This window comes from Schistocerca gregaria, chromosome 4 (genome assembly GCF_023897955.1).
Source record: "Schistocerca gregaria isolate iqSchGreg1 chromosome 4, iqSchGreg1.2, whole genome shotgun sequence".
Taxonomy (NCBI): domain Eukaryota; kingdom Metazoa; phylum Arthropoda; class Insecta; order Orthoptera; family Acrididae; genus Schistocerca; species Schistocerca gregaria.
In genome coordinates, this window is record NC_064923.1 from 258,894,805 (window position 1) to 258,922,011 (window position 27,207).

General features: G+C 40.4%; 1 protein-coding gene across 1 annotated transcript in view; it reads left to right on the forward strand.

Moving 5' to 3' along the window:
* Positions 1 to 27,207, forward strand: part of LOC126266676 (protein farnesyltransferase subunit beta) — an 85,908-nt gene that overhangs the window by 36,037 nt on the left and 22,664 nt on the right. The window contains exons 5-7 of the mRNA XM_049971098.1: positions 18,748 to 18,918; positions 19,594 to 19,723; positions 22,801 to 22,933. Coding sequence (XP_049827055.1) covers positions 18,748 to 18,918; positions 19,594 to 19,723; positions 22,801 to 22,933 — 434 coding nt within the window. The remainder of the gene's footprint in view (positions 1 to 18,747; positions 18,919 to 19,593; positions 19,724 to 22,800; positions 22,934 to 27,207) is intronic.

Below are 27,207 nucleotides of genomic sequence, written 5' to 3' on the forward strand. Positions count from 1 at the left end.
AGTGAGGTTTAAGTAGTTCTGAGTTCTAGGGGACTGATAACCCCAGCAGTTGAGTCCCATAGTGCTCAGAGCCATTTGAACCATTATTGGAGCTTATCTATACTAGTACATAGAAACAAGTTGATGTTTAACATTGTAACCAGAAATCTCAAAGTTCTTGACCAGTGTACTTCAGCTTTTTACACAATACTCTAATAAACATATATATATAATAGAAAGAAACTTCCACATGGGAAAAATATATTAAAAACAAAGATTCCAAGACTTACCAAGCGGGAAAGCGCCGGCAGACAGGCACATGAACAAAACACACAAACACACACACAGAATTACTAGCTTTCGCAACCGATGGTTGCTTCTTCAGGAAGGAGAGGGAAAGACGAAAGGATGTGGGTTTTAAGGGAGAGGGTAAGGGTCATTCCAATCCCGGGAGCGGAAAGACTTCCCTTAGGGGAAAAAAAGGACAGATGTACACTCGCGCGCGCGCACACACACACACACACACACACACACACACACACACACACACACACATCCATCCGCACATACACAGACACAAGCAGACATATTTAAAGGCCTTGTGTGTTTTGTTCATGTGCCTGTCTGCCGGCGCTTTCCCGCTTGGTAAGTCTTGGAATCTTTGTTATATATATATACCAAGCAGGAAAGCGCCGGTAGACAGGCACAATAAATAAAACACACAAACACACACACAGAATTTCTAGCTTTCGCAACTGACGGTTGCTTCTTCAGGAAAGAGGGAAGGAGAGAGAAAGACGCAAGGAAGTGGGTTTTAAGGGAGAGGGTAAGGAGTCATTCCAATCCCGGAAGCGGAAAGACTTACCTTAGGGGGAAAAAAGGACAGGTGTACACTCGCGCACGTGCTCGCGCGCACACACACACACACACACACACACACACACACACACCCATACCCATCCGTACATACACAGACACAAGCAGCCTTGTGCCGAACTTAGGTTGGTGAACAACAATGGGTGCAAAGGTTAGGTAGTTATGTTGTCTCCAGATCACATTAAAGGGTGGGGAAATTCAAGAAAAATTCGAAAAACATCCGCACTGCTTGTGCCTGTGTATGTGCAGATGGATATGTGTGTGTGTGTGTGTGTGTGTGTGTGTGTGTGTGTGTGTGTGTGTGTGTGTGCGCGCGCGCGAGTGTACACCTGTCCTTTTTTCCCTCTAAGGGAAGTCTTTCCGCTCCCGGGATTGGAATGACTCCTTACCCTCTCCCTTAAAACCCACATCCTTTCGTCTTTCCCTCTCCTTCCTGAAGAAGCAACCATCGGTTGCGAAAGCTAGTAATTCTGTGTGTGTGTTTGTGTGTTTTGTTCATTGTGCCTGTCTGCCGGCGCTTTCCCGCTTGGTAAGTCTTGGAATCTTTGTTTTTAATATATTTTTCCCATGTGGAAGTTTCTTTCTATTTTATTTACATCATCATTAATTTGAACCCAACAATTACGTTTGTTATTGTCTCTGTTGCGTTTCGAAATCTTCTCTGTCATCTTACTTTCTCTTCTCGTTTGTACAAGTAGTTTCATTTTGTATTAATCTTCCCTTTTTCCGAATCTACCCTACATTTTATCCTGCCTAATTATACTCAATAATACGTAATTTACTTCCAAACCATAACCTAAAAATTTTTTAACGCTTTCAACATAACCGCTGCTATAAAATCCACTGTTCCAAGTTTACAAACATTTCGTGTAAACTCGTGAATACTATTTCACAGCTTCAGTTCCTTTCACCCATTAAACAACCATCTCAGTTATTTCCAACAACTTTCGTTTTATTTCCATTCCCGTTTTACCCACATAACCGATCATTTTTCAGCAGCTTCCCACAGGTTTACACGTTATTATTTCTTCATCAAACAATTGTTAGCCTCATTCTCATAACCTGCCAGTCCACAACCAGTCCTTTGAATACATTTACACACACATTTGTCGAGATTTTATTCGAAAATTTTTTTCGAATTTTATTTTTTCGGAAATTATTTTTTCGAAACCTTTTTTTCTTTCGAAACCTTTTTTTCTTTCGAAACCTTTTTTTCTTTTGAAACCTTTTTTTCTTTTGAAACCTTTTTTCTTTTGAAACCTTTTTTTCTTTTGAAACCTTTTTTTCTTTTGAAACCTTTTTTTCTTTTGAAACCTTTTTTTCTTTCGAAACTTTTTTCGAAAAATGATTTTCTAATTTTTCTTGAATTTCCCCACCCTTTAACGTGATCTTTCCTGAAGAAGCAACCGTCGGTTGCGAAAGCTAGAAATTCTGTGTGTGTGTGTGTGTGTGTTTGTGTGTTTTATTTATTGTGCCTGTCTACCGGCACTTTCCTGCTTGTTATATATATACTTTTTGCCTTTAAATATGTCTGCTTGTGTATGTTTGGATGGGTGTGTGTGTGTGTGTGTGTGTGTGTGTGTGTGTGTGTGTGTGTGTGTGTGTGTGTGTGCGCGCATATACCTATATATATACCTATCCTTTTTCCCCCCTAAGGTAAGTCTTTCCACTCCCGGGATTGGAATGACTCCTTACCCTCTCCTTTAAAACCCACATCCTTTCATCTTTCTTTTTCCTTCCCTCTTTCCTGACGAAGCAGCCGCCGGTTGCGAAAGCTCGAAATTCTGTGTGTGTGTTTGTGCGTTTTATTTATTGTGGCTATCTATCGGCGCTTTCCCGCTTGGTAAGTCTTGGAATCTTTGTTTTTAATATATGATGATGTAAATAAAATAGAAAGAAACTTCCACATGGGAAAAATATATTAAAAACAAAGATTCCAAGACTTATCAAGTGGGAAAGCGCCGGTAGATAGGCACAAAAAAAAAAAAAAAAAAAAAAAAAAAATACCACACACACAGAACCTCAAATGGAGTTTTTAATGTTTTTAATTTTTTCTAGTAGTTTCAAATTTTCTGAATTCTCTGTGCCACCTTGTATTTTTTTATAGTCTCATGGGTTTGTAAGCAAATTGTTTACAGATCAGACAGGTTTTCCTTGAGGCTTCTGTCTCGTGTAAAAAATAGCAGATGAATTTCTGTTCAGAAAACCATGAATGTGAGTATCTTCATCGTGAATTTAGAATTTTCCTTGACAATTGTGACCAGCATGGATGCAGATTCCAGCAGAATTAGTCCTACAGTGCTTTACAGCAGTTTGAAAAGGGTCATATCTTTTTATGTCCATGTAATTCCTGGCAAGTTTTGAATCCTCAGTGAAAAATGCCTTCAATTTTTCACCCAAAAATTATAATATGATTCTACTTTGAAAGATTGTTATGTTGCTGACCTGTGTAGGAATACTGAAATAGATCACTATTAAGGATGAGAAAGCTAAGTCATTGAGATCCGCTTGGAAGTTGCTGCAGAGGTCTCCCAACACTGTGAAATCTCTGTTAATGTATATGCATTTCAGAAACAGAAAAGTCTCGTAAATCTGGTCTTTTTTGACATTATATTAAACACCAACACAAAAAAATGCAATTTAACTTTTCTTAAGATTTTCATACATACATGTTATCACTTGTATGTGAGACAGAAATCAGTGGATGTTCAGATTTTTCTCCAAAAATGAAATTACATGTTTTTCATTGTTTCCACCCTGTTTTCCACTTATCAGACTTCCAGCAAACTTAGTTTTAAAAGTTCAATGAAGTTTTTTGATATATTTGAAGAACTCGTAGGTGCCTAATCTGTTGGCATGGCAGGAGAACAAGATCACTCGAGGCGTTAAACATATGTAAATGTTTTTGGGCCCATTTTGCTGGCAGCTCTAAAAAAAATTGTTCACCCTGAGGAGACGCTAGGTGCAGTAGCTGACAAGAGTACCCATTTTGATACAAACTGAGTAGCCACAGTTGCTGCTAACACCTTTCTCGGCACAGCCAACGTAGTCAACATTTTCTGGCAGATGACTCTGTGTTCAGTGCATCGGCATGCTTGTAAATGAAACTGTAGTAATTAGTTTAGAATTCTGGGAAGTGGATTACCTCTGTACATGATCATAATCGCAGCAACATTAAGAAAGAACAACGTTTCCTCAGCAGTGTCAGTATACTAGCACATAGTGTTGAAAGCTGATGTTGGTAGTGAATATCGTTCTGAAGTCATGCACCTTTTTTAGATTTCTGTTGAAACAACCATAGCAGTACAAATTTTCTCTCCCTTCTTCCTCCTGTTACATTGCAGTTTTGTGCCATTTTGTGTGATCAAAAAGACATTCACAGCTGCAGATCTTGAATTTAGAACTACTGTCTGGCAGCAAGTGAGCCCGCCAATCGTTTTCTCCCTTTCATTTCTATTTTGTTGGGCATGGTATCTATTCTTCGTATAAAGCATTGAGTGATATGCCACTGTGGTTAAGAAAAGGAACTCACATTTGGACGAAGTGCAGTCCAGACCTCCACCATGATTCAACTTTATCATGGTTTCACTAAAATGAATAAGGTGAATGCTCAGGTGCTCTTTTTGAAAACGACATGCTGCTTTCCTTCTCAGCTTTGCTCTAGCAGAGCTTGAGCTTTGCCTGTAATGATGTTGTTAACAGGTTGTTATACACTAATCTATCTTCCTTCCTTTATCTGGGGAATGTGATGGTGTTATGTAAGAATAAGAGTGTAACAACCATGGTGTAAGGTAAGTTGGGTGGTCTGTCTGTTACCTAGATGCTTCCTTATTTGCCAGTTTTATGCAGAAATTCTCTCTTCACCAAAGGGTAAGTGAGAAGGCAGACCCAAATTCAGTTACACAAGACTGTGGCAGTTGCTTTATAAAAGGTAAACAAATTAGATGAAAATTAAAAAAGAGACATGCAAATACTATCTTTCTTCGACTAAGGGAACTGCAGGCTCTGCTGTCATTTTCCCTTCATTATGGTGTCATACATCTCCTAAGAAAAGCATTTCATTGTTCTGTGCAGAGTTGCAGAATTTGATGTGACACAGAAGGCAAACAGGTAGTGGAGATACTGTATGTCTCTTCAGAGGCTTATTCTCTTGGAAAAATTCCATATTGACAATCTAGATCACTCATAGGCTGTCCATTATGGCTTTCCCCACTTTGTTCCATTTATTTTACACCACACATTAACTTCCATTTATTCCCCACGTATAGGTTTGACCATTGACCTTAAAAAAATACAGGAAGTGTGGGGAAGGCCTCACAATACTCAGCATGGCAGCCAGTCCACGTAGGGATTGTCGGGTACCTGACAGTGATAGCCATCTGACATCAGAGATCACGCTGAGTTGTAACTTTCATATGATTACCAAGGATTAAGTCCCTGTGTGTCTCAGGGACAAGATGACATTTGCTCTGGCTGCATGGCATCTATTGGAAGACCTCTCGCTCAGAGGAGGCGGTATTGTGGCAGAGTTTGGTCACGTGGAGTGATCAGTCATCAGGCCGCAAGGCTCCAGTAATCTCTTCAGAGAGATAGGAACTTTCTGTCTGTTGCTACACCATGAGAGGAAAACAAAATGGGCCACTTGAAGAAACTTGCTCCCTTCAGTTCCTGGTTTGCTCCCTCACGCGTGGAGGAACCTTTCTCTCTACCAAACCAATATTCTTTGTACCCAATATTGAAAATGTTATTGGCAAACTATCTTCACTGAGTAAATTGTGAAGTGCTTCCATCTTAAGGTGGCAAATTCGATCCAGTCTTAGTTTTCTTGTAAACAGTTTGGTTATGTAGTTGTTTCCAACACCCCATAAGAACCTCAACATGGATTAATGTCTGATGAGACTATAATGCAATCCTTGCTGAGACTATAGTGCAATCGTCACTTTAAACTCCTTATATCTGGAGAATTCAAATATTTGTTCTTATTTTCTACAAGCTGTCAATGGTTTTGCCGCAGTGGTAACTCTGGTTCGTGTCAGATCACCAAAGTTAAGCACTGTCAGGCTTGTCTGGCGTTTGGATGTGTGACCATCTGGTCTTCAGAGTGCCGTTGGCAAGTGTTGTGCACTCAGCTCTTGTGAGACAGTTTAAGAAGCTATGTGATAGAGAAAGTAGTGGCTCCGGTCATAAAAACTGACAACAGCCGAGAGAGCAGTGTGCTGACCACATGCCCTTCCATACCCGCATCCAGTGACATCTATTGGCAGAGGATGACACAGTGGTCAGTCAGTACTGTTGGGTCTTCAGAGGCTCTATTCGGATGAAGTTTAGTTTAGTTAGTTCTATGAAATATCTCATAGATTAGACAATGTTGTGAGAGAATGCACATTATATTTGCAGATAAATGGCACTTACTTTGCAAAATCGGTCTCTGTCAGGTCTGCTCCTCTTCCTCCGGTATAACATATTCAAAAGAGTTTGTCCGGATTCCTTTAAGTGACAAATCGCTGGAACATTATGTTGCAGTTAACCATTTTCTTCCTTTATTTGAATGTTCGTGTAACACATTTTATAATCACATAATTAATTTTTTTTCAAAAGTACATTGTGCAACTTGCTTGTGCCATACAGAGAACATAACTGGTCTGAGACAAACCAGTACCGAACTCTACAAATTATAATCCCACTTTGTTACTTTCTTATACAACACCAACTTTGATGTACTTGGCACCAAAAAATTCTATGTCTATTTCAAATTCCGGTTCCAGAACATTTGAAAAAAGTCCACATTAATACAAACTTGAGTCTCAATTGAAATTATTTTTCAGGTCTAATTCATATATTGTTTTTGCTAAATCAGTTTTTAACTGAGGATCTAGTAAGCTTAATGATTAATAGCAAGAGTTACAAAATTTGACAATATAGAAAAATAGAAGCTTTATTTTATCTTGTAAAATAACTAAATTATAAAACTGGTAAATGAAGACGAATTTTATTTACATTAAAACTGAAGCACAATGATATTGTATTTACTGCAGATTTGTTTTTACATCATTTAAGTTGACAGTTGTGATTACTAACATCGATACTATGATATATGTTGATATAAATAATAAAAATAAATTGACAGAAAAATAGTTTTTAGGCTATCAGATGGTTCAGAAGGTGAGAAATTATAGTAAGATGATAACCCAAGTCTGGCCAAAATTTATAAGGAATCGAACATTTCAGTTAGCAGTGCAAAAGTTCTGAACAGGCTTGATTCATTACAGGATGAGAGAACTACTACGCAAACACGTGGAAAGATGAGACCTGCCAGACAGGATAGCTGATGGCAGCTTGCCATCTTCGCTTTTGAGGAGAATTTGTTTCCATAGAAGGTCAAAATCTTGGTTTACCACTAAAATGTCAAGCTGTTTTGTGTTGTCAATGCAATGCTTTAAATACAAGCACTTTGGGCAGATGTCTTTCAGGTGTACATATTTCTCAATTTGTGGAGACTGTGGAAGGCCACTTCATGAAAATTCACCTTGTCTGCTACCACCCATCTTTGTCTCTTTTCAATCCCCACAGTGTGTTATCCTAATCAAGGAATGCAAAATCCAGGAAGTGGAGGTCTTTGATTGCATCTTGTTTTTTGAGGCTTGGAAAAAATATCATTTGCATCCAAGCTCAATCATACTAGCTTTGCCAGTACTGTGACCAGTCTGTTGACACTGCCTGGCGTACTTGCTTCCTCATCGTTGACTTCCAGTAGTTACACAAATAAATTTGACCATGGGGATGATAGACCTAAGCTTGTTGTGGCTCCTGTGCATAATCATCAGGAAATACTCCTTGCGTTTGGGCAGAGATGCACACTTCTCCCCCAATATGTACCAGTGGCAGGGCCCCCTATGGTTTCCCTCTCCCTGGAAATCTATTGTCCAGTGGCCCAACACCAGCCATCTTCTGGGCAGCCATTGACTGATAGTAGAGGGTTGCTAGCTGTTCTTCCACTACTGCACAAACTGTGTGTAAGATGTTACAAGATTGCTGGCTGCTAAAACTTGTGAATGAGAGAAAGAGGATATCACAGGAGAAGGCTGCTCTGGTGATCCTGAAGACATCAAATCCTCCTCATGCGCCAGACTTCGAACCGTAGTTTGTAATTTGTTGATGCTCTTCCCCTAATAGTGACACAGTGGTCCTGGGGTATGCCCCATCCTCCTGGCCCCTTCATGCCTACCCTAGACACCCTCCATGTGAAAATTCAATGGAACTGCAATGGATGTTCGTGTCATCTGTCATAACTGCAGCTACTATTTTGCTTTTGTTCTGCAATCTGTATTGCTCTCCATGAAACACACTTCACTGATAACCATTCACCAACTTTCGAGGTTACTGTGCATTGTATTAGAACTGTGATGCAGAGAACACAGATGTCCTCAGTTAATGGAGTCCTCTCTGTACTGCATTGGAAGCAATATCCATGCAAGTGCAAACAACCCTAGTGATCATCATTTATGATGTTTGTATACCTCCAGGCAATGCAGTTATTATCTGTTCAGTTTACAGTGGCCATTTTAGCTGGGTGCGCTGCGAACTGTTGATGTGTGCTCTTATTGGTTGTTTTGGATGATGCACTAAAGGTATAACTGCTCTCAGTGAAAGTGTAACACGGTTTGTGAACTATGCTTGGTATACTTGCAGCACATGAAACAATTATACATTCTGTTAAGACATTATTGAACAAAAAAACAATCAGTGAACAATAATAGTATAAAACTGTTGTTTTACTGTTGAACAATGCAGCTGTATGTGCATTTAGGAGACAATGATATGTTCACTTTTAATAAATTCTTCTACAACAAATGCTGAAGCAAACGCAAAATACATTTGCTATCAACACTTTCTTCTACAGAGAATCATGCAGAATTAAAATAAAACTTTTTTTTCCCCCTTCTTCTCCTTCTCTAATAACATGAGTTGCTTGTGCAGCAGATAAAAATACATTCGCTGTTAATACGTTATTTACAGGAAAGTATAAGAAATAAAAATCAAAAAGAAATTTTGATGTACGATGTCATGACTAAAAAAGAGATCCCCACACAACATTTTAAATATCTAGGATGTGACATCAGTTATGAATATAACTGCGATATGGGCCAAACATTATATAAATTCACTTCCATTTTTGGAACCATCCTGAAAAGTTTGTGCAATAAAGCCAGGAAATAAATATAGCTATAGTTTTATAACATAATAGCAGTATCAACTCTCACTAATGGGAGCGAAGCATGGGCAACAATCAGACACCAAGAAAGTAGAATACAGACTCAAGAAATGAGATTTCTAAGGAGAGTGGACCATGAACCTTGCCGTTGGTGGGGAGGCTTGCGTGCCTCAGTGATAAAGATGGCCGTGCCGTAGGTGCAACCACAACGGAGGGGTATCTGTTGAGAGGCCAGACAAACGTGTGGTTCCTGAAGAGGGGCAGCAGCCTTTTCAGTAGTTGCAGGGGCAACAGTCTGGATGATTGACTAATCTGGCCTTGCAACACTAACCAAAATGGCCTTGCTGTGCTGGTACTGCGAATGGCTGAAAGCAAGGGGAAACTGCAGCCGTAATTTTCCCCGAGGGCATGAAGCTTTACTGTATGGATAAATGATGATGGCTTCCTCTTGGGTAAAATATTCCGGAGGTAAAATAGTCCCCCATTCGGATCTCCGGGCGGGGACTACTCAAGAGGAAGTCTTTATCATGAGAAACAAAACTGGCGTTCTACGGATCGGAGCATGGAATGTCAGATCCCTTAATCGGGCAGGTAGGTTAGAAAATTTAAAAAGGGAAATGAATAGGTTAAAGTTGGATATAGTGGGAATTAGTGAAGTTCGGTGGCAGGAGGATCAAGACTTTTGGTCAGGTGAATACAGGGTTATAAATACAAAATCAAATAGGGGTAATGCAGGAGTAGCTTTAATAATGAATTAAAAAAGAGGAGTATGGGTGAGCTACTACAAACAGCATAGTGAACGCATTATTGTGGCCAAGATAGACACGAAGCCCATGCCTGCTACAGTAGTGCAAGTTTATATGCCAACTAGCTCTGCAGATGATGAAGAAATTGATGAAATGTATGATGAGATAAAAGAAATTATTCAGGTAGTGAAGGGGGATGAAAATTTAATAGTCATGGGTGACTGGAATTCGAGAGTAGGAAAAGGGAGAGAAGGAAACGTAGTGGGTGAATAAGGATTGGGGGAGAGAAATGAAAGAGGAAGCATAACTTAATCATAGCTAACACTTGGTTCAAGAATCATGAAAGAAGGTTGTGTACAAGGAAGAAGCCTGGATATACTAGAAGGTATCGTATAGATTATATAATGGTAAGACAGAGATTTAGGAACCAGATTTTAAATTGTAAGACATTTCCAGGGGCAGATGTGGACTCAGACCACACACTATTGGTTATGAGCTGTAGATTAAAACTGAAGAAACTGCAAAAAGGAGATGGGATCTGGATAAACTGACTAAAGAAGAGGTTGTACAGAGTTTCAGGGAGAGTATAAGCGAACAATTGACAGGAATAGGGGAAAGAAATGCAGTAGAAGAAGAATGGGTAGCTCTGAGGGATGAAGTAATGAAGGCAGCAGAGGATCAAGTAGGTAAAAAGACGAGGGCTAGTAGAAATCCTTGGGTAACAGAAGAAATATTGAATTTATATGATGAAAGGAGAAAATATAAAAACGCAGTAAATGAAGCAGCAAAAAGGAATACAGACGTCTTAAAAATGAGATTGACAGGAAGTGCAAAATGGCTAAGCAGGGATGGCTAGAGGACAAATTTAAGGATTTAGAGGGTTATCTCACTAGGAGTAAGATAGATACTGCCTACAGGAAAATGAAAGAGACCCCTGGAGAAAAGAGAGCCACTTGTACGAATATCAAGAGCTCAGAAGGATACCCAGTCCTAAGCAAAGAAGGGAAAGCAGAAAGGTGGAAGGAGTATATAGAGGGTCTATACAAGGGCAATGTACTTGAGGACAATATTATGGAAATGGAAGAGGATGTAGATGAAGATGAAACTGGAGATACGATACTGCGTGAAGAGTTTGAGAGAGCACTGAAAGACCTGAGTCGAAACAAGGCCCCCGGAGAACACAACATTCCATTGGAACTACTGACGACCTTGGGGGAGCCAGTCCTGACAAAACTCTACCATCTGGTGAGCAAGATATGAGACAGGCGAAATACCCTCAGACTTCAAGAAGAATATAATAATTCCAATCCCAAAGAAAGCAGGTGTTGACAGATGTGAAAATTACGGAACTATCAGTTTAATAAGTCACAGCTGCAAAATACTAACGCGAATTATTTACGGACGAATGGAAAATCTAGATGGCAGTTATAAGAGTCGAGGGGCATGAAAGGGAAGTAGCAATTGCGAAGGAAGTGAGACAGGGTTGTAGCCTCTCCCCGATGCTATTCAATCTGTATATTGAGCAAGCAGTAAATGAAACAAAAGAAAAATTCAGAGTGGGTATTAAAATCCATGGAGAAGAAATAAAAACTTTGAGGTTCGCTGATGACATTGCAATTCTGTCAGAGACAGCAAAGGACTTGGAAGAGCAGTTGAACGGAATGGACAGTGTCTTGAAAGAAGGATATAAGGTGAACATCAACAAAAGCAAAACAAGGATAATGGAATGTAGTCAAATTAAGTCAGGTGATGCTGAGGGAACTAGATTAGGAAATGAGACACTTAAAGTAGTAAAGGAGTTTTGCTATTCGGGGAGCAAAATAACTGATGATGGTCGAAGTAGAGAGGATATAAAATGTAGACTGTCAATGGCAAGGAAAGCGTTTCTGAAGAAGAGAAATTTGTTAACATCGAGTATAGATTTAAGTGTCAGGAAGTTGTTTGTGAAAGTATTTGTATGGAGTGTAGCCATGTATGGAAGTGAAACATGGACGATAAATAGTTTGGACAAGAAGAGAATAGAAGCTTTCGAAATGTTGTGCTACAGAAGATTGCTGAAGATTAGATGGGTAGATCACTTAATTAATGAGGAGGTATTGAATAGAATCGGGGAGAAGAGGAGTTTGTGGCACAACTTGACAAGAAGAAGGGATCGGTTGGTAGGGCATGTTCTGAGGCATCAAGGGATCACAAATTTAGCATTGGAGGGCAGCATGGAGGGTAAAAATTGTAGAGGGAGACCAAGAGATGAAAACACTAAGCAGATTCAGAAGGATGTAGGTTGCAGTAGGTACTGGGAGATGAAAAAGCTTGCACAGGATAGAGTAGCATGGAGAGCTGCATCAAACCAGTCTCAGGACTGAAGACAACAACAACGAGAGTGGAAGGGTGTTAAAGGGAAGATCGAAAAAGATATGAAGACATAAGGAAAGATTTAGGAATATATAACCTAAATGAAAAAAATAAAGAAAAATAGAAGAAGAGGAAAGTAACAAGCAGACTGTATGGGTGGAGCAAGATTTTCAGTAAAGTCTCTCAATTATAAATGCACTGGAAGAAGAAATAGAGGAACACCATATAAGAGGTGGAGTACTGTAACAGGCAATTTGCCTAGTATGTGAAGTGGAGATGAAGCAGGAGGAAAGCCCCCTCCCCCCCCCCCCCCCCTCCCGCCGCCCACACACACACACACACACACACACACACACACACACACACACACACACACACACACACACACACCATGCTTTTATAGACTCATTGGACCACTTCAGTTAATCATTTGCTGTTAATCATCTTCAGTAATTTTTTTTTCCAAATTACACAGTGCCTTTTCTCATTCTGATCGTTTTTCGTCGTTCCTCTTCAGATGTTATTTCTATTGTATGCCATTTGTCTATTTTTGGTTTCAATCTTATTTTTATGTTTTTTATTTTCTTTACATTTTCCATTTTGTTTTGCAATAAGTCCTGAGTTAATTCTAGCTCTTTAATATCCTCCCCAATTGCCTTTAATCATCCTACTTGTTGCTTCATGTTCTAAAGTTTCTGTATAACTTTTTTTTTGGTAATCTGATTTCTAATGTACACATAACGTGAACAAAAATTCTTTTCTTCCATGTAGTGTCTGCATTGGGCGCTAGTTCACTGTACACCACTTCATTTGGTGCTCTTTGCCATTGTGCATCTTTTTGCTATTTCTTATTTCTGCATGTTGTAAATATTCTTCTCTAGTTTTAGGATTTTGTCGGTTCTGTTTTTCAGAGTGACTTTGAAAAGAGTTTTGCTTCTGTAAGTCATGTCTTGTCGAACCACAGTCTTGCAATGTGTTAATTTAGTTTTGAGTAATAGGTATTTTATTTTGTATTTTAATTTCTGAGCTTATATCATTTTGTTAATTCTTTATTGCCACACAGGTATCTTGTCCAAGTTGTATGTTATAATTTGTCCTAGGTATTTAAGTTCTTTCACCATTTTTACTTCCATGTTAGTTACTGTTATGTGGTTCATTGCTGCTGGATCAGCTACCATTATCTCAGTCTTTATGAATGATACCTGGAGTCCGATTTTGGTGCTGTATTTTTTAGGCTTGTTATGTGATTTCTGGTTTCTTGAATGTTATTAGCTAGAAACAGTAAGTCATCTGTGAATTCCAAGTAACTCAAGTTTATATGACTTTCTTAGTTCCAGTTAATTTTTTAGGACTTTCCTTGTACCAGAGCACAATTGAAAAGTCATGGCGATAAACCATCTCCCTGTCGTAACCCTGTCATAAATGGCTCAGATATTTCTCCTCGGAACTGTACTTTAGATTTGGTGTTTGTTTGGTTATTTTTATCATATTATTAGTATCTTCATCATTCAAGATCTGAGGATACCTTCAAAGGATATGACTTGTTGTTTTAGCCTTCTTTTGGAGTAACCCATTACCAGTTTCAAAATGATTATCTGTTCTAGACAGTTTTTCCAGGGCCTAAAGTTCCTGTTGGTATTCTCCTGGTTACAATTGCTGTACAGAATCCAAAAGGGAATGTCTGTATAGTTGTCTGGATTTGATTTGTCTCCTTTTTGTGTAGTCTAATGTTCTAGTAGTTCTTTGTTCCAGATTTTCACTGGGCTTGGGTGTAACGATGTCTTCACTAGTTCTTTTGGATACTTCCAGTTTCACAAATGTTTGACCTCCTCCACTTGATTTGTAATTTTTCAGCTCTCTCAAAGCTTTGTAGACTTCATAGATTGTAGTTGGGTTTATATTTTCTGCTGGTGTTTTAATAGTGGTATCTGTATTTATTTGTAATAGTTCCAGGGGCGCTTAAGAAATTAGTAACTTGTTAAATGTGTCTGTTAAAATTTCTGTATTTATTATATAGGTGTGGACCATATTACTTTTATCCTTTAACATTAATGTTGAAGGCTCATGCCATTGTAGGCTGAAAAAATGTTTTGTAGTAATCCCTTGAGTTGATTTTTTTTGCGCCGTCCGGTGTGGCCGTGCGGTTCTAAATGCTTCAGTCCGGAATCGTGTGACCGGTATGGTCGCAGGTTCGAATCCTGCCTCGGGCATGGATGTGTGTGATGTCCTTAGGTTAGTTAGGTTTAAGTAGTTCTAAGTTCTAGGGGCTGATGACCACAGATGTTAAGTCCCATAGTGCTCAGAGCCATTTGAACCATTTATGATTCTTTTTTGCTATCTTTTTTGTATTGGTGTTTGATACTTATTATTTTTTGAGAGTTCCAAGTGTGACTCATACCTTAAACCAGTCTTAGCATTTATCTACCTCTGTTTTGTCGCACTCATCCTTGCAGGTTAATGTTTATTCTATAGGTTTATTGGAAATACTTATTCAGCTATTTGTTTTAGTTGGGAGAACTATTTCTTGTAGATCATCTGCTGGTTTTATATTCCTTGTTTGTTTTTTATATTCTTTGTTATTTATCAGTTTATGGGGGCCATAGGTTATCTTCTTTTTGGGGTGGGATTTTTTCATTGTCATTGGTATGAATTCAATTTTTATTTTTATCGCGTAATGATCTGATTTCATATCTGCCCCTTTCAAAATTTTCTTATTGTAGATTTCCCTGTTAATTTTTATACTTGCAGACATGATCCTCTGCCAGCTGTTGTGACCATCCCCCTTTTAGTTTTTTTGGTTGCATTTAGCCTTTGTTTCTCTACTGCAGCTATTTTGTGTTTTACCCTTGATATTAGCTAATGATGAAAGGACTGGTGATTAGATTTTTATACTTTCTCTGAGGTAGTGAGTGCTGTTTCTTTCTGTAATGCCTTGACCGTAATGGATCAGGAGTGAGACGGCTGGACAGCCCCTTCATGTGCTGAGTTGAGGGGGACACTCACCTGGCCCCATCCAGCTACTAACCTTATGTTTCTCTCAATTTAATTTATTATTTTACTACTACAAATCATCCCCCCCCCCCCCCCCTTCCTCCATTAGAAAGCATTATTTACCTCATAACTGTCTTAGCACTTAATCTGGTTGGCAGTGGTCAGATGTAGATGTGGTTTCTAGTACCATAGACAAGGCCTCGGGAGCCATTGTCAGCTCTTGAACTGCATGCCAGACCCTCTCATATAATTTTATTTCCCTTTATTATTTCCCAGCTCTGGCATCAATATTGTTTTCAGTGCCACAGTTTTACCACTCCTACACATTTGAATAATCCCAGCCAACCAACCAAAACCTTTTCCAATTATCATGTTATCCATGAGACCAAAAAACTATGAGAATTATGAGCTGTTGGGAGAATTCATGGTAGATTCTGAAGAACATGGTCAGTGACATGAATGTGTGTGCCTCCTCCCTCCATGCGCGCACGCCCACACACACACACACACACACACACACACACACACACACACACACACACACACACACACACACTCTTAATGTAGTCCAATTCCTGTATAATTGTGGCCTGTAACACATGAATTTCTCTACCTACAACGTGATTTATGATGTGCCATACTTGTGGCATGTCCATTTAAATAGCCCGTTTTTGAATCTTGTTCTTCACACATCAGTGAATGTCTCTTGAGCTAGTCAGTGGAAGCATGTAAACAGTTGAAATTGTATTTTAAACTTTTTATTTTCAACTTCATTACATTATCCCAAACTGACAGTTTTAATGTTTTAAGACTGGCTTATCAAATTCTGTATTGAGGTAAACTGGGTACAAGTACCTGTATCATTATAATGCATGCCATTTTTATTGTAATTTATCTTGTAGTATAATTAATTGTATGATGGAGATGTGCATAGATGTGAAGAAATGTACTGACAGGGATGTGGAGCTGTGCCTTGGCTAGTTGCACTAGGTATCACAGCTGAGGATCCACAGCATGAACAGACCAATCCAGATGGTCCCATAGATTCTAGGTTGGGTTTAAATCCAGGGGCATTGGATGGTAGGGGAGTATGGTAAACTTATCCTGATGCTCTTCAAAAAACGTGTACACTGAGAGCTGTGTGACATATTGCAGTGTCCTGTTGGTAGGTGCCGTCATGCCAAGGAAAAACAAACTGCATGTATGGGTGAACATGTGCCCAATGATAGGTGCATACAGACGTGCCAACTCTCCCAATTTAAGCGGGAGACTCCCAATTTTTCCTTCTTCCTCCCGATCTCCCGACAGTGAAGACTGATCTCCCAATTTTCACAGCAGTTTCAATACTTTCCTTACTATTTGAAAATCCTGCACCTTCGATATATTGGTGGATGACAAGGAATGGCTGCTACTTGTCTGTGTTGACTTGGTAGATTGGTGCGGTGGCTATCAGGAGCGGCAGTAGGCGTAGCTCACGCTTTGGATCTACAAGGAAGTAAGGAACTTATTGTTGGCAGCATTCAGAGACAAATGAATATCTTTCAACTAGTGCCAATTTCCTCCGCTTCTGGTAGCGCCAGTGCAGTCGTAAAGTTATTGTTGACAAGGAGTAGTCGATAGTTGTTCCAAGCCAAGTGATTAGCATTGTTGTGTCTAAAATGCAGTGTTGCCAAGTTAGGGGATTTCCCCCTAAATTTAGGCAGGATTAAGCTGCCTAGGGGGCAGTTAGAGAGAGAAAGGTTTAAGGGGGAAAAGTATTTAATGTTACTACCCTCCCCGCCCCTCCGCTTGGCAATTTAATTCTGGACTCCCTTTTACCGCCCCACTGCCCCGCGTGCTTACCTGACATTATTTACGGGAATTTGATGTGCAATATAGGGGGAAATGGTGCGTGAGGGTTGGCATCACTGCTACAAAACCATTGTCTAGAATGTAGGACCATTGTGTTCTCAGTTCTGTTTGTGTACTCAGTAGTAGTTGTTGGCTGAATATCTTGAAGGTGTTGATTATTTTTCATGCAGAATGGCAAAGAAATATTATGCAGTGTTCAGAAAAGTTTATAAGGAAGAGTTTCCATGTTTAAGTGAATCGGGGAAGGGACAAACATGAGCATTTTGTGGTGTATGTAGATGTGACTTTTCAGTAGCTCATGGTATGTCCATTATTTAGTAGTTACATGTAAATAGTAAAGCAAATGTAATTGAATTGTTACAGTTATTATATTATTGCAACTTTAATCGTCAGGGATGTGTTGTAATTCAGAATAGTACACCTCTAAAATTCTCCTGATTTTTAACTTTTCAAAGTTGGCATGTCTGTACATATTTGTGTTGACCCACTGAGCGTTCCGGAATGAGGAGATCACTGAGGGAAAGCCATGAAAACATCATCGAAACCACAATGCTCCCTGCTCTGGCCTGGTCCATACCAATGATTATTGCAGAGCCATACATGCCTAAGGCCGTCAGTCTGATGGAGCATAAAATGTGACTCATCTGAGAAGGCCACTTGTCACCATTCAGTGGATGTCCAGTTGGGGTGTTGGTGTACAAATTCCAGCTTACACCGCCAATGAACAACTGTCATTGTGAGTGCATGAAACACGTGTCTGCTTTGGATGCTTGTGTGCAGCAATATTTGCTGAACGGTCATTGAGGAGACACTGTTGGTAGCCCCTTTGTTCACCTGGATTGTCAGTTGCTCAACAGTCGCATGGCTGTCCACATGTACACATCTCTCCAGCTTCATTCACCCCTCCATCAATGGCTCGTGGTGCATCACAGTTGCCTCAGCACCAGTTTTAGATAGCACCATTTCGCCATGAATGGCGTACTTTAACCATGGCAGCATGCAGAAAGTTTACTAACTTAGCCACTTCAGAAACGCATCTACCCTTGGCCCAAAAGCCAATGATCATGCCCTTTTGGACGTCAACTGACTCATTCAGTTTCCACATTACGATGACGACTGCACTGTTTTCTGCCTTGCTAGTGCTGCCATGTGCCATCTGTGAGTTGTTGTTACATGTTGATGTTCAACATAGTGGGTGTTCACATTAATGTGAACTGACTGTGTATATGCATGCAGACACATTTATTCCAGTTTTAATTTCTAAACACATTTATCCAGTAGCATTTGTAGAAAGATTTTAATGTGTACTTGACAATATACGAGCATTTTGTGTTTGGTACTGAGTGTACCATAAAAGTGCTGTTCAGATACTTGAGTTAGAGCATTTGAATTTAACATATATGCTAAGGGTAGTTTAAATTGCAAATAAAAATAATCTTTTGAGCCATACTTATTTGACCATTGTATAAAATTGTAAGACAAGTGAAATTACATTATACCTGCATGGTATGGTTATTCATTTGATTTATACAGCTGTGACTAATTATATTGCAGCTCTTTGTAAGTTTCAGTGCTGTTCTTACAGCACATACTTATGGTGAAATACTTCAGATTCTAGAGACTTATCAGCATGTAGGCCGATTTTAAATTAATAGACTTTTAAAGTAATTATATTTTTCTGATGTAAATATACCTGTAAAATGGAAGAACACTGAAATCATTGTCATGTTTTTGTTGCAGAGAGAAACTAAGCCAATTCTTATGGGCTGTTAGATCACCGGATGGAGGCTTCCACATGCATGTTGGAGGAGAATGTGACATCAGAGGCGTATACTGCGCACTTGCCGTTGCAAAATTGACGAACATTTATACAGACTCATTGTTTGAAAATTCAGCTGAATGGATAGTCAGGTACATCAAAAATTAAAGATTTAATCATGCAATAGGTTAACTTGATCAAGCTGTCCTGGCTGTTGTATGATGATCTTGCACAGTCACAGTCATTATTTAGCTGCAAATGACAAGAATAAATGAATAAATTGGCTTTGGTTAATGGAAAAGAATGTTATTTACCTTCTTCGACAAGTAAATATTATACTGAACTAATGTGTATTCTCCTCTGTTTTTTATTTAACTGTCTGGAGGAATCTCTGGGCTTGCAGAAATAATTTAGAAATAATAATATGGTCACCAACCATAAAGGCAAATAATGGATTGTAGGAGACCAGTAGGTTAGAACTTCATTTGTTTTATTCAGGATAACATCAGACTGTTGTCTACTGCTTACAGACTGTGAAATATGTGTATACTAATTGGTTTCTAAACTTACTCTACAACAATTGTTCAAATCAAGAAGAACGCTATTGTTTTTAACACCTTTGCTCTCTAAAATATTGGTTGAAGAAAAATTGAATTGTGTGTAAATAATTTGAAATAATATAAATAAGATCCATTCTCTCTTCTCCATACTTCATTTTCTTAAAAGATAAATACTGATTCTTTAAAAAATGTTTATGGAGATTTCTTTAAATGTTGGTAAAAATCAGATTTTATTTTAATTTTAATATGTAATTAATTTCTTTTCAGTTGCCAGACATATGAAGGTGGTTTCTCAGGCTGCCCTGACATGGAGGCGCATGGAGGCTATACATTCTGTGGCTTGGCAGCATTAACTATACTTGGAAGAGAAAATTTGTGCAATATGAAGGCACTTATGGTATGTATTGTGTAGTTCTCTTCTGATCATATGAACTATATGTTATTATTTGTGACGAGGTTGTTGGTTTCTAATTATGTTTTGTTAAGTCCTTTAATTCCTTATCAAAGGTAAATATAACATGCAGTAAAATGTGGAAGCAGCATATTGCAACCTAACATTATGTTAAGACCACAGTTTTTCCAGTTTTATTAGTAGATGTAGTGAAGTGGGGACTATGATCTGAAATATATTTATTGCATCAGAACTTGGTGTGTCAGCTATGGTGATGTATCACAGAAAGATCATCCAGACTGAGTTATTACAGAAAGATATTGCACACTGAGCTCGTTTCACTGTGCCCATGCACATTCCCCCCCCCCCTCCCCCCCTGCCCCCCCCCCCCTCTCTCTCTCTCTCTCTCTCTCTCTCTCTCTCTCTCTCTCTCTCTCTCTCTCTCTCTCTCTCTCTCTCTCTCACTCACTACTACTACTACTACTACTACTACTACTACTACTACTACTAAACCATTTATGTAACTTTGTAACCACTTCTACTCTCCCTCCACAGTAAGTTTCAAGACTCACATGAGCAGTTTGAGGAAATTCATTTATTTATATAAATGTTGTTAGATACCAATTGAAATATGTTTAAAATTTGTGCTTCACATATGAGTGAAATTTCATTTTGCCCAATTTATTTGTGTATGTATTAAATGATAATGTAGAGACTTCATTTCATGGCACAAGTTTTGATATTAAAGTGCTACGGCATTGGTAAATGAGAACTATATGCCATTAAGTGGCGGGCTTCTCATTTGTATGTTTTGTCCTGGGCATCTACTGTAATTTGAAAAAGAATTTCTTAGTATTTTTGGAAATTGCTTTATCAGTTTAGAAAAAAGAAGAAAGGAGGATTGGGTTCTGTGTCCCACTGACATTGAGGTCATTAGATATGGGGCAAGAGCTTGGACTGAGGCAAGGATGGGGAAGGAAATCAGCTGTGCCCTTTGCCAGAAACCATACCAGCATTTGCATTGAGTGATAAAGGGAAATCAAGGAAAACCTAAATCTGGATGACCAGATGCAAGTTTGAACCTTCACGCTTCCTAATGCAAGTCCAATGTGCTAACCGATGCACCATCTTGCTTGGTTTATCATGTTAGTCATATACTAAAGTAGGTCATCATACATTGACTGAGATTCAGGCTGGTATGAGGAAGCTGAATTTTTTTGCAAAACATAAACAACAAAAGACAGTACTAGTCCTTGATGTGTAGTTATGTTTACATGTACTCAAATTGTTTGTAACTTCAAGAATCTAGTTACACCACCATCTCTTCTTTGTTCTCCTTCTCTCACCCTCTTCAAAGGGATTCTGAATGTAGTTTCTAATTTCCATCAGCATGCCAAGCAATTTCATTACCAGCATTTCCACATTTTTGTTATTCTTAGCCACCTTATTGGAGAGTATGCTTACAGCAGTCTTAAACTATGCTCATTTGCTTGAAACAACAAACTTCAAATAAGGTGCTACTCATACTGCAGAATGTTGGGAAGGTTTGTGCAGGTCCATTGAGACATTGGTCTAGTGGTCCCAAGTGCAAGCACAGAGAGCACCAAGAAAAGCACTGGGAGTATTAACTTGCATGCTGCATAGGAGTCAATGGCAAGGAGTAAAACATTTTTAAGTCACTTTCTGACCATTTACCTTACTTCAAAACACCATCAGTCAGCCAGACATGTCTGCCTATTCTGAGGCTTGACATGTATCCTTGGTGGGTACTATCTTAGTGACAAGTCATACGAGTATGACATATTGTTATCAACTGGTTTCAAAATACTCCATTACACTGCTGTTGCTAGCTTGAGAGTAGTAGCAGTGCCAGAAATATTGCACACATCTACGTGAAATACCACATAATAATTGGCGAAGAAAAGGATTAGTGTAATTGTAAGGGGTAAAAATGCTTCACTTGTCAGGAGGTACCAGACAGAAGTAACAATCGGCTGAAAATTTGGATAGGGGACAAATTGTTGACAGAAATGGAACTTCATGTATGAAATTAAAGTTTGTGAATAAAATAAAGAGGAAGTAAAAGGAGTTACAAAAGTGAAGAAAGATGAAAAACAGGATATAGAAAGGAATGGAAGAAATTTTGCCAACAGTATGTTTTTATGTCTTGCTCAGGATGGTATAACATACAGAAAGCGAGCCAGTGCTCTGTGATCACATAGATGCCACAGATACTGGAATCAATAGAAGGTATTATATTCAGTTGAGCCTGTACTTCTTACAGATAAGTATTTCAATGCGTGTGTGTGCGTGCGTGCGCGCGCACACACACACACACACACACACACACACACACACACACACACACACACACAGAGATGATGGAGCATAAGTAGGAATCAATTAGAAAATCAGATTAATAATGATAAAAAAACTCATTACAGGAATTTCTAGTGACAGTAAATGAATAAGTGTAAGAGGGTATTTTTATCTTTCTGTTCTTTACATCATAGATAAGAGATTCTTAATTGCTCCAGGGATACATCATGATGAAATAGTTCGTGGGTAAATGGCCAGTTTTCAGTGCCGAACAGGCACAGTATATCAGGAAGTGACCACAATGAACTAACTTCGAGGGCAGGCAGAGGAGCTGCGGGGATTCTACCAGCAAGCATACCAGGGCGTAAACTGAAGATGTAACAAGAAGTTGGCTGGAGGAGCGGGTGTGGATATGCTTGGCATGGACGGTGAACAGAGTGGCAGTACTGAGGGAAAGGCGGGGGGGGGGGGGGATTACCGTGTTGGCCCTTAAGCACTCAGCTCATCAAAGCATCTGATGATGGCAGTGTGGTCGCACTGACATCTGGCTGTTCACCATGAACTATTTTGTTAGATTTGTCTGTGTTTTTATTTTTCCTGTCCTTGTTTTAGTTACTAGTATTAGTTTGTTACTGCTATCTAATGGTGTAATTTATTCTTGAGTCTTCTTCCACATAAGTAATTACTAAGATTAAAGGAAATAGGACTACACGATGATTAAAATTCGCACTGTAGGATTGTGAATTTTGTTCATTTTTCTTCAGCGGTGGGCTGTAAATCGACAAATGCGCTTTGAAGGTGGCTTTCAGGGCCGCACCAACAAGCTTGTAGATAGCTGCTATTCATTTTGGCAGTGTGGTATTTTTCCTATGATACACCGAATACTGACACAAGAGGGTAAGACAGCTGTTCTTTCTCAAATTTAAACTAATTATATGTAGGAATTTAATTTTTTTAATAGATGTAATTGTCTGAGTTATTCAGTTTTTGATATAATAATTATTAAGATGGATTATATATTTTTTTATTTAAATTTAATATGATACCTAATCCTCCTAGTCAATACAAAAGTTAAGAATTAAACTAGCCATAATTTCCCTAGTGCAGTGCGTATATTAGTACTGTATGTGAACTTAAAGAAATAATTTGATGATAATACTAACTGGAGATGCAGAATGGCATTACCTGTTGACTATTTTCAGTTCCTTTTGTCTTCATCCACCAGACAACATTGTGTGTATTTCAATGCAAGTAGAAAAAATGCATTATGTTAAATTATTAAATTCTGTACTCGACTTGGAAATTGTCTTATTTATGTGTGTGGGGAACCAAACAGTGTTGCTAGTTACCTAAAGTTGGCAAGGAACAGGAAGCATTCAGTAGTTGTTCATTTAATTCGATTTCTCCTTACCTAGCTGCTTCCATCAACCACCTCACAGTCTTCTAAGGGTGCATGTATAATGTGTTTATTTTCAATAGAGAATTGTATTAAAATTTACCTAATACATTCAACAATTGCATATTTATAAATCCATTTTAAAAACAGCCTATTTTCAGTAGAGACGTGAACAAAGTAAAGATGGAAAGAGAACACATGCTGCATTTGTAGATGAAGGGTTTCACAGTGATTATTTTGTATATGATATGAATAGTATTTTAGCAGTACCAATTGTAAATTAAAAAATTTGTATCTCAAGGGTTGTCTCCAATATCTCTGTCAAGAGCAGTGCTAAACCTGCCACTGCCATGTATGCATTCTTAAGTAAACACTAACGGCACTTTTACTGACTGCTGATGTAAGTATATTGTAATGGAGAGAGCAGGACAATAATACATGACACGTGACAAAGGTGACTGGATCCCTCTACCCTTCATTCAGCCAGGATCACTACAGTGTGGGGGGGGGGGGGGGGAGGAGAGAACCACACTACAACTGTCTCCATTAAATGTGTTTGTTTAAAGTTAGCCTTGCTTATGGCAGTCTGTTCAAACGATGGTTGCAGTCTTGTCCTTTCTGTGCAGTGCTTGCTTTCACTGATGCCACACAGATGAAAACTCGTTCACTATACCCATTATTCTTAAAACACACCAGAACTCAAATTTACGCATACAAAATCACCTCCCTCCACTGTACTATCTGTCTTGCATTCAACCTTTACTATAGTCTCTGTCCTGATGTCATGCCATTCAGCCCTCATGTGCTCTCACCAGCCTTCCATTATTAGTACTTCCCTCTTCAACCTTGTAAATTAACCTAATCTCACCCACTTCTTTAAAACCTCCATCTTCTATATGTACTGTCTGACTTACACATAACACTCATCTTATTGGCCTCTAACCTGATTCTACATGCGCCATGGTCCTTGTACCCATAGTTTTATGCAATTAACGCAATTGATCCCATTGCTCAACTCCCAGTCCATGTATCTTACAGTTCTCCAACAGAAACCTCTCATCCCCACTCCCCTCCACCCGGTCAAACCCAATCCCCCTCCCCCTTTTCATACCCTGCTTTATTTGAATCCCTACCCTCTTAGAGAACCCTACCCCCTGTCCCTTCAATGTGCGCTGCCTGCTGCCCCGTCTAAGTGCTCATGCACCACCTGCTGCACCTTTTGTCGCACTTGCATCTTGTCCCTCTTCCTCAGCCCACTCCACATGCACGCGACCCATAATCTATCCCTACCCAACAACCAGTATGCTCCCCATCCACTGCATCTGCCCCCGCCCCTCCCCCTTAGTCACTTGTACCCCGACCACCACACATTTTTCCTTTGACCCTCTCCAAGCTGCCACCTCTCTCCCTTTGACCCTCTCCAAGCTGCCACCTCTCTCCCTTTGACCCTCTCCAAGCTGCCACCTCTCTCCCTTTGACCCATGCTGTGCTGCCACTCCTCTCCCTTTGACCCATGCTGTGCTGCCACCCCTCTCCCTTTGACCCATGCTGTGCTGCCACTCCTCTCCCTTTGACCCATGCTGTGCTGCCACTCCTCTCCCTTTGACCCATGCTGTGCTGCCACTCCTCTCCCTTTGACCCATGCTGTGCTGCCACTCCTCTCCCTTTGACCCATGCTGTGCTGCCACCCCTCTCCCTTTGACCCATGCTGTGCTGCCACTCCTCTCCCTTTGACCCATGCTGTGCTGCCACTCCTCTCCCTTTGACCCATGCTGTGCTGCCACTCCTCTCCCTTTGACCCATGCTGTGCTGCCACCCCTCTCCCTTTGACCCATGCTGTGCTGCCACCCCTCTCCCTTTGACCCATGCTGTGCTGCCACCCCTCTCCCTTTGACCCATGCTGTGCTGCCACCCCTCTCCCTTTGACCCATGCTATACCACTGGCTCTCCCCCTTTGAGCCGCTCTACTCTTCTGCCCCTCTCCCGTTGATCTCTCATACTCTGCTGCCCTCTCCCATTTATCCACTCTATGCTGCCTGGCACCCCCACCACTTTCTGTCACCTCCCCTTTACAGAAACATCACTCCTCCGCTTCATCCACCTGTCACTCCTCCAGTTCACCCACTGATACCCCTCTGCTTCACCCACCCTTCACCCTGCCTCTACCTGCATCCCGTCACCCACCCACCAACACTGCCCCTTCAACCTCCCTTCCAGTCCCACCCTTTAAGCCACCCATCTTTCTCTTCCCCAATTCTTGCACCAATATGTATACTCACACCCCCAGCACACATTGCAACATCTGCCCTTGCACCCAGGGGTTGGCACCCCAGACCATCCACCCAAGCATTCCCCAGCTTTTTCACCCACTCATCCACCCCACTACCTCACACACCCATCTATACACCCCCACCACTTCACCCACACATTCATGCCCACACCCACAAGTTCACGAACCTGTCCACCAGTCTCCATCACTTCACCCATGTGTCCCCCTGCCCTTTTACCTACCCATCCACCACTCTCCACTACTTAACCCACACGTCCATGGATCTGCCACCACTTCACCCAAGTGTCCATGGCTCCACCACCATTTCACCCCTCTGTGGGCCGTTAGAATAGGCCCGAGGTATTCCTGCGTGTCGTAAGAGATGGCTAAAAGAATCTCTCACTTTTTGGCCTGTAGGGTTTGTCTTACATTTTTTAAAATTTTCTCGAAGAGCTATCCAATTGAGAAAGGATGCCTTACATGGTGCATCTTACCCATTGTGCATTGAGATCTTTAGCCCACTTTCTCGTCATGACATTTCAGTCCTCTCATCCTCCATCTCTTGAGTGAGGACACCTTCCTGGGTGCATTTTCCTCCACCCACTATGCAGTGTCGTTTTCTGCACTGACAAGGACTGTGGAATTCTTCACACCTCATATCCAGCATCATAGTCAGTCCATTGTGGTGGGGCTGCCATGTACCCTGTTGGTTGTAGCCCCTGACTACAGAGGGATTGCTCTGATGATGCCTGCACCGTTAACTCCACACGCATGCCAAGGAGTAGATGCCAGTCACCCTGAGGCATTGGGACTCCCGGCAATGGCTGTCCTGCCAGGTTGCCTTTGCTGCGGCTGAGCGGCACTCATGGGGAGGGCCCCTGGTCGAAGTGGGTGGCATCAGGGCGGATGACGCGCAGTTAAGTGTACCACATCATCATTTGCTGGTGATCAAATGCCAGCAGTCTCCAAGCCGTTCCATGTCTCAGTACAATGCAAGGAAGTATGATCCTAAATCGTTCCCCTCCCCGGCCAAACCGAGGAACGCCAGGCTAAGGATGGCAGCGAACCTCATTTGCCCCGGTACCTCGTATGTACAAAAGCTGATGGGGACTCATTTGTCTCGATAAAGCCTCAGTTTTTTGTACAGCATTTAGAGGACAAGTTTAAAGAGGTGGAGGGCTTGTCCAAAATGTAGTCAGGATCAGCCTTGATAAAAACAGCATCCTCTGCCCAGTCACGAGCATTACTTGCTTGTGACAAGCTGGGGGATGTTTCCGTTACCATCACGCCTCATGAGAGCTATAAATGGTCCAAACTATTATATTCCACCAGGACCTTCTTCTGCATTCTGACGACAAGCTGCCGCCAGCTTAAGAGCGACGAGAACTTCATTGCATCCAGCTTGTCCCTCAGGGTCCGAGGGATAATCAGGTTGCCACCGGTGCCTTCATCTTGGCGTTCAGTGGCGACATATTACCCTAGAAGTTCAAGGTGATGGTCTACCGC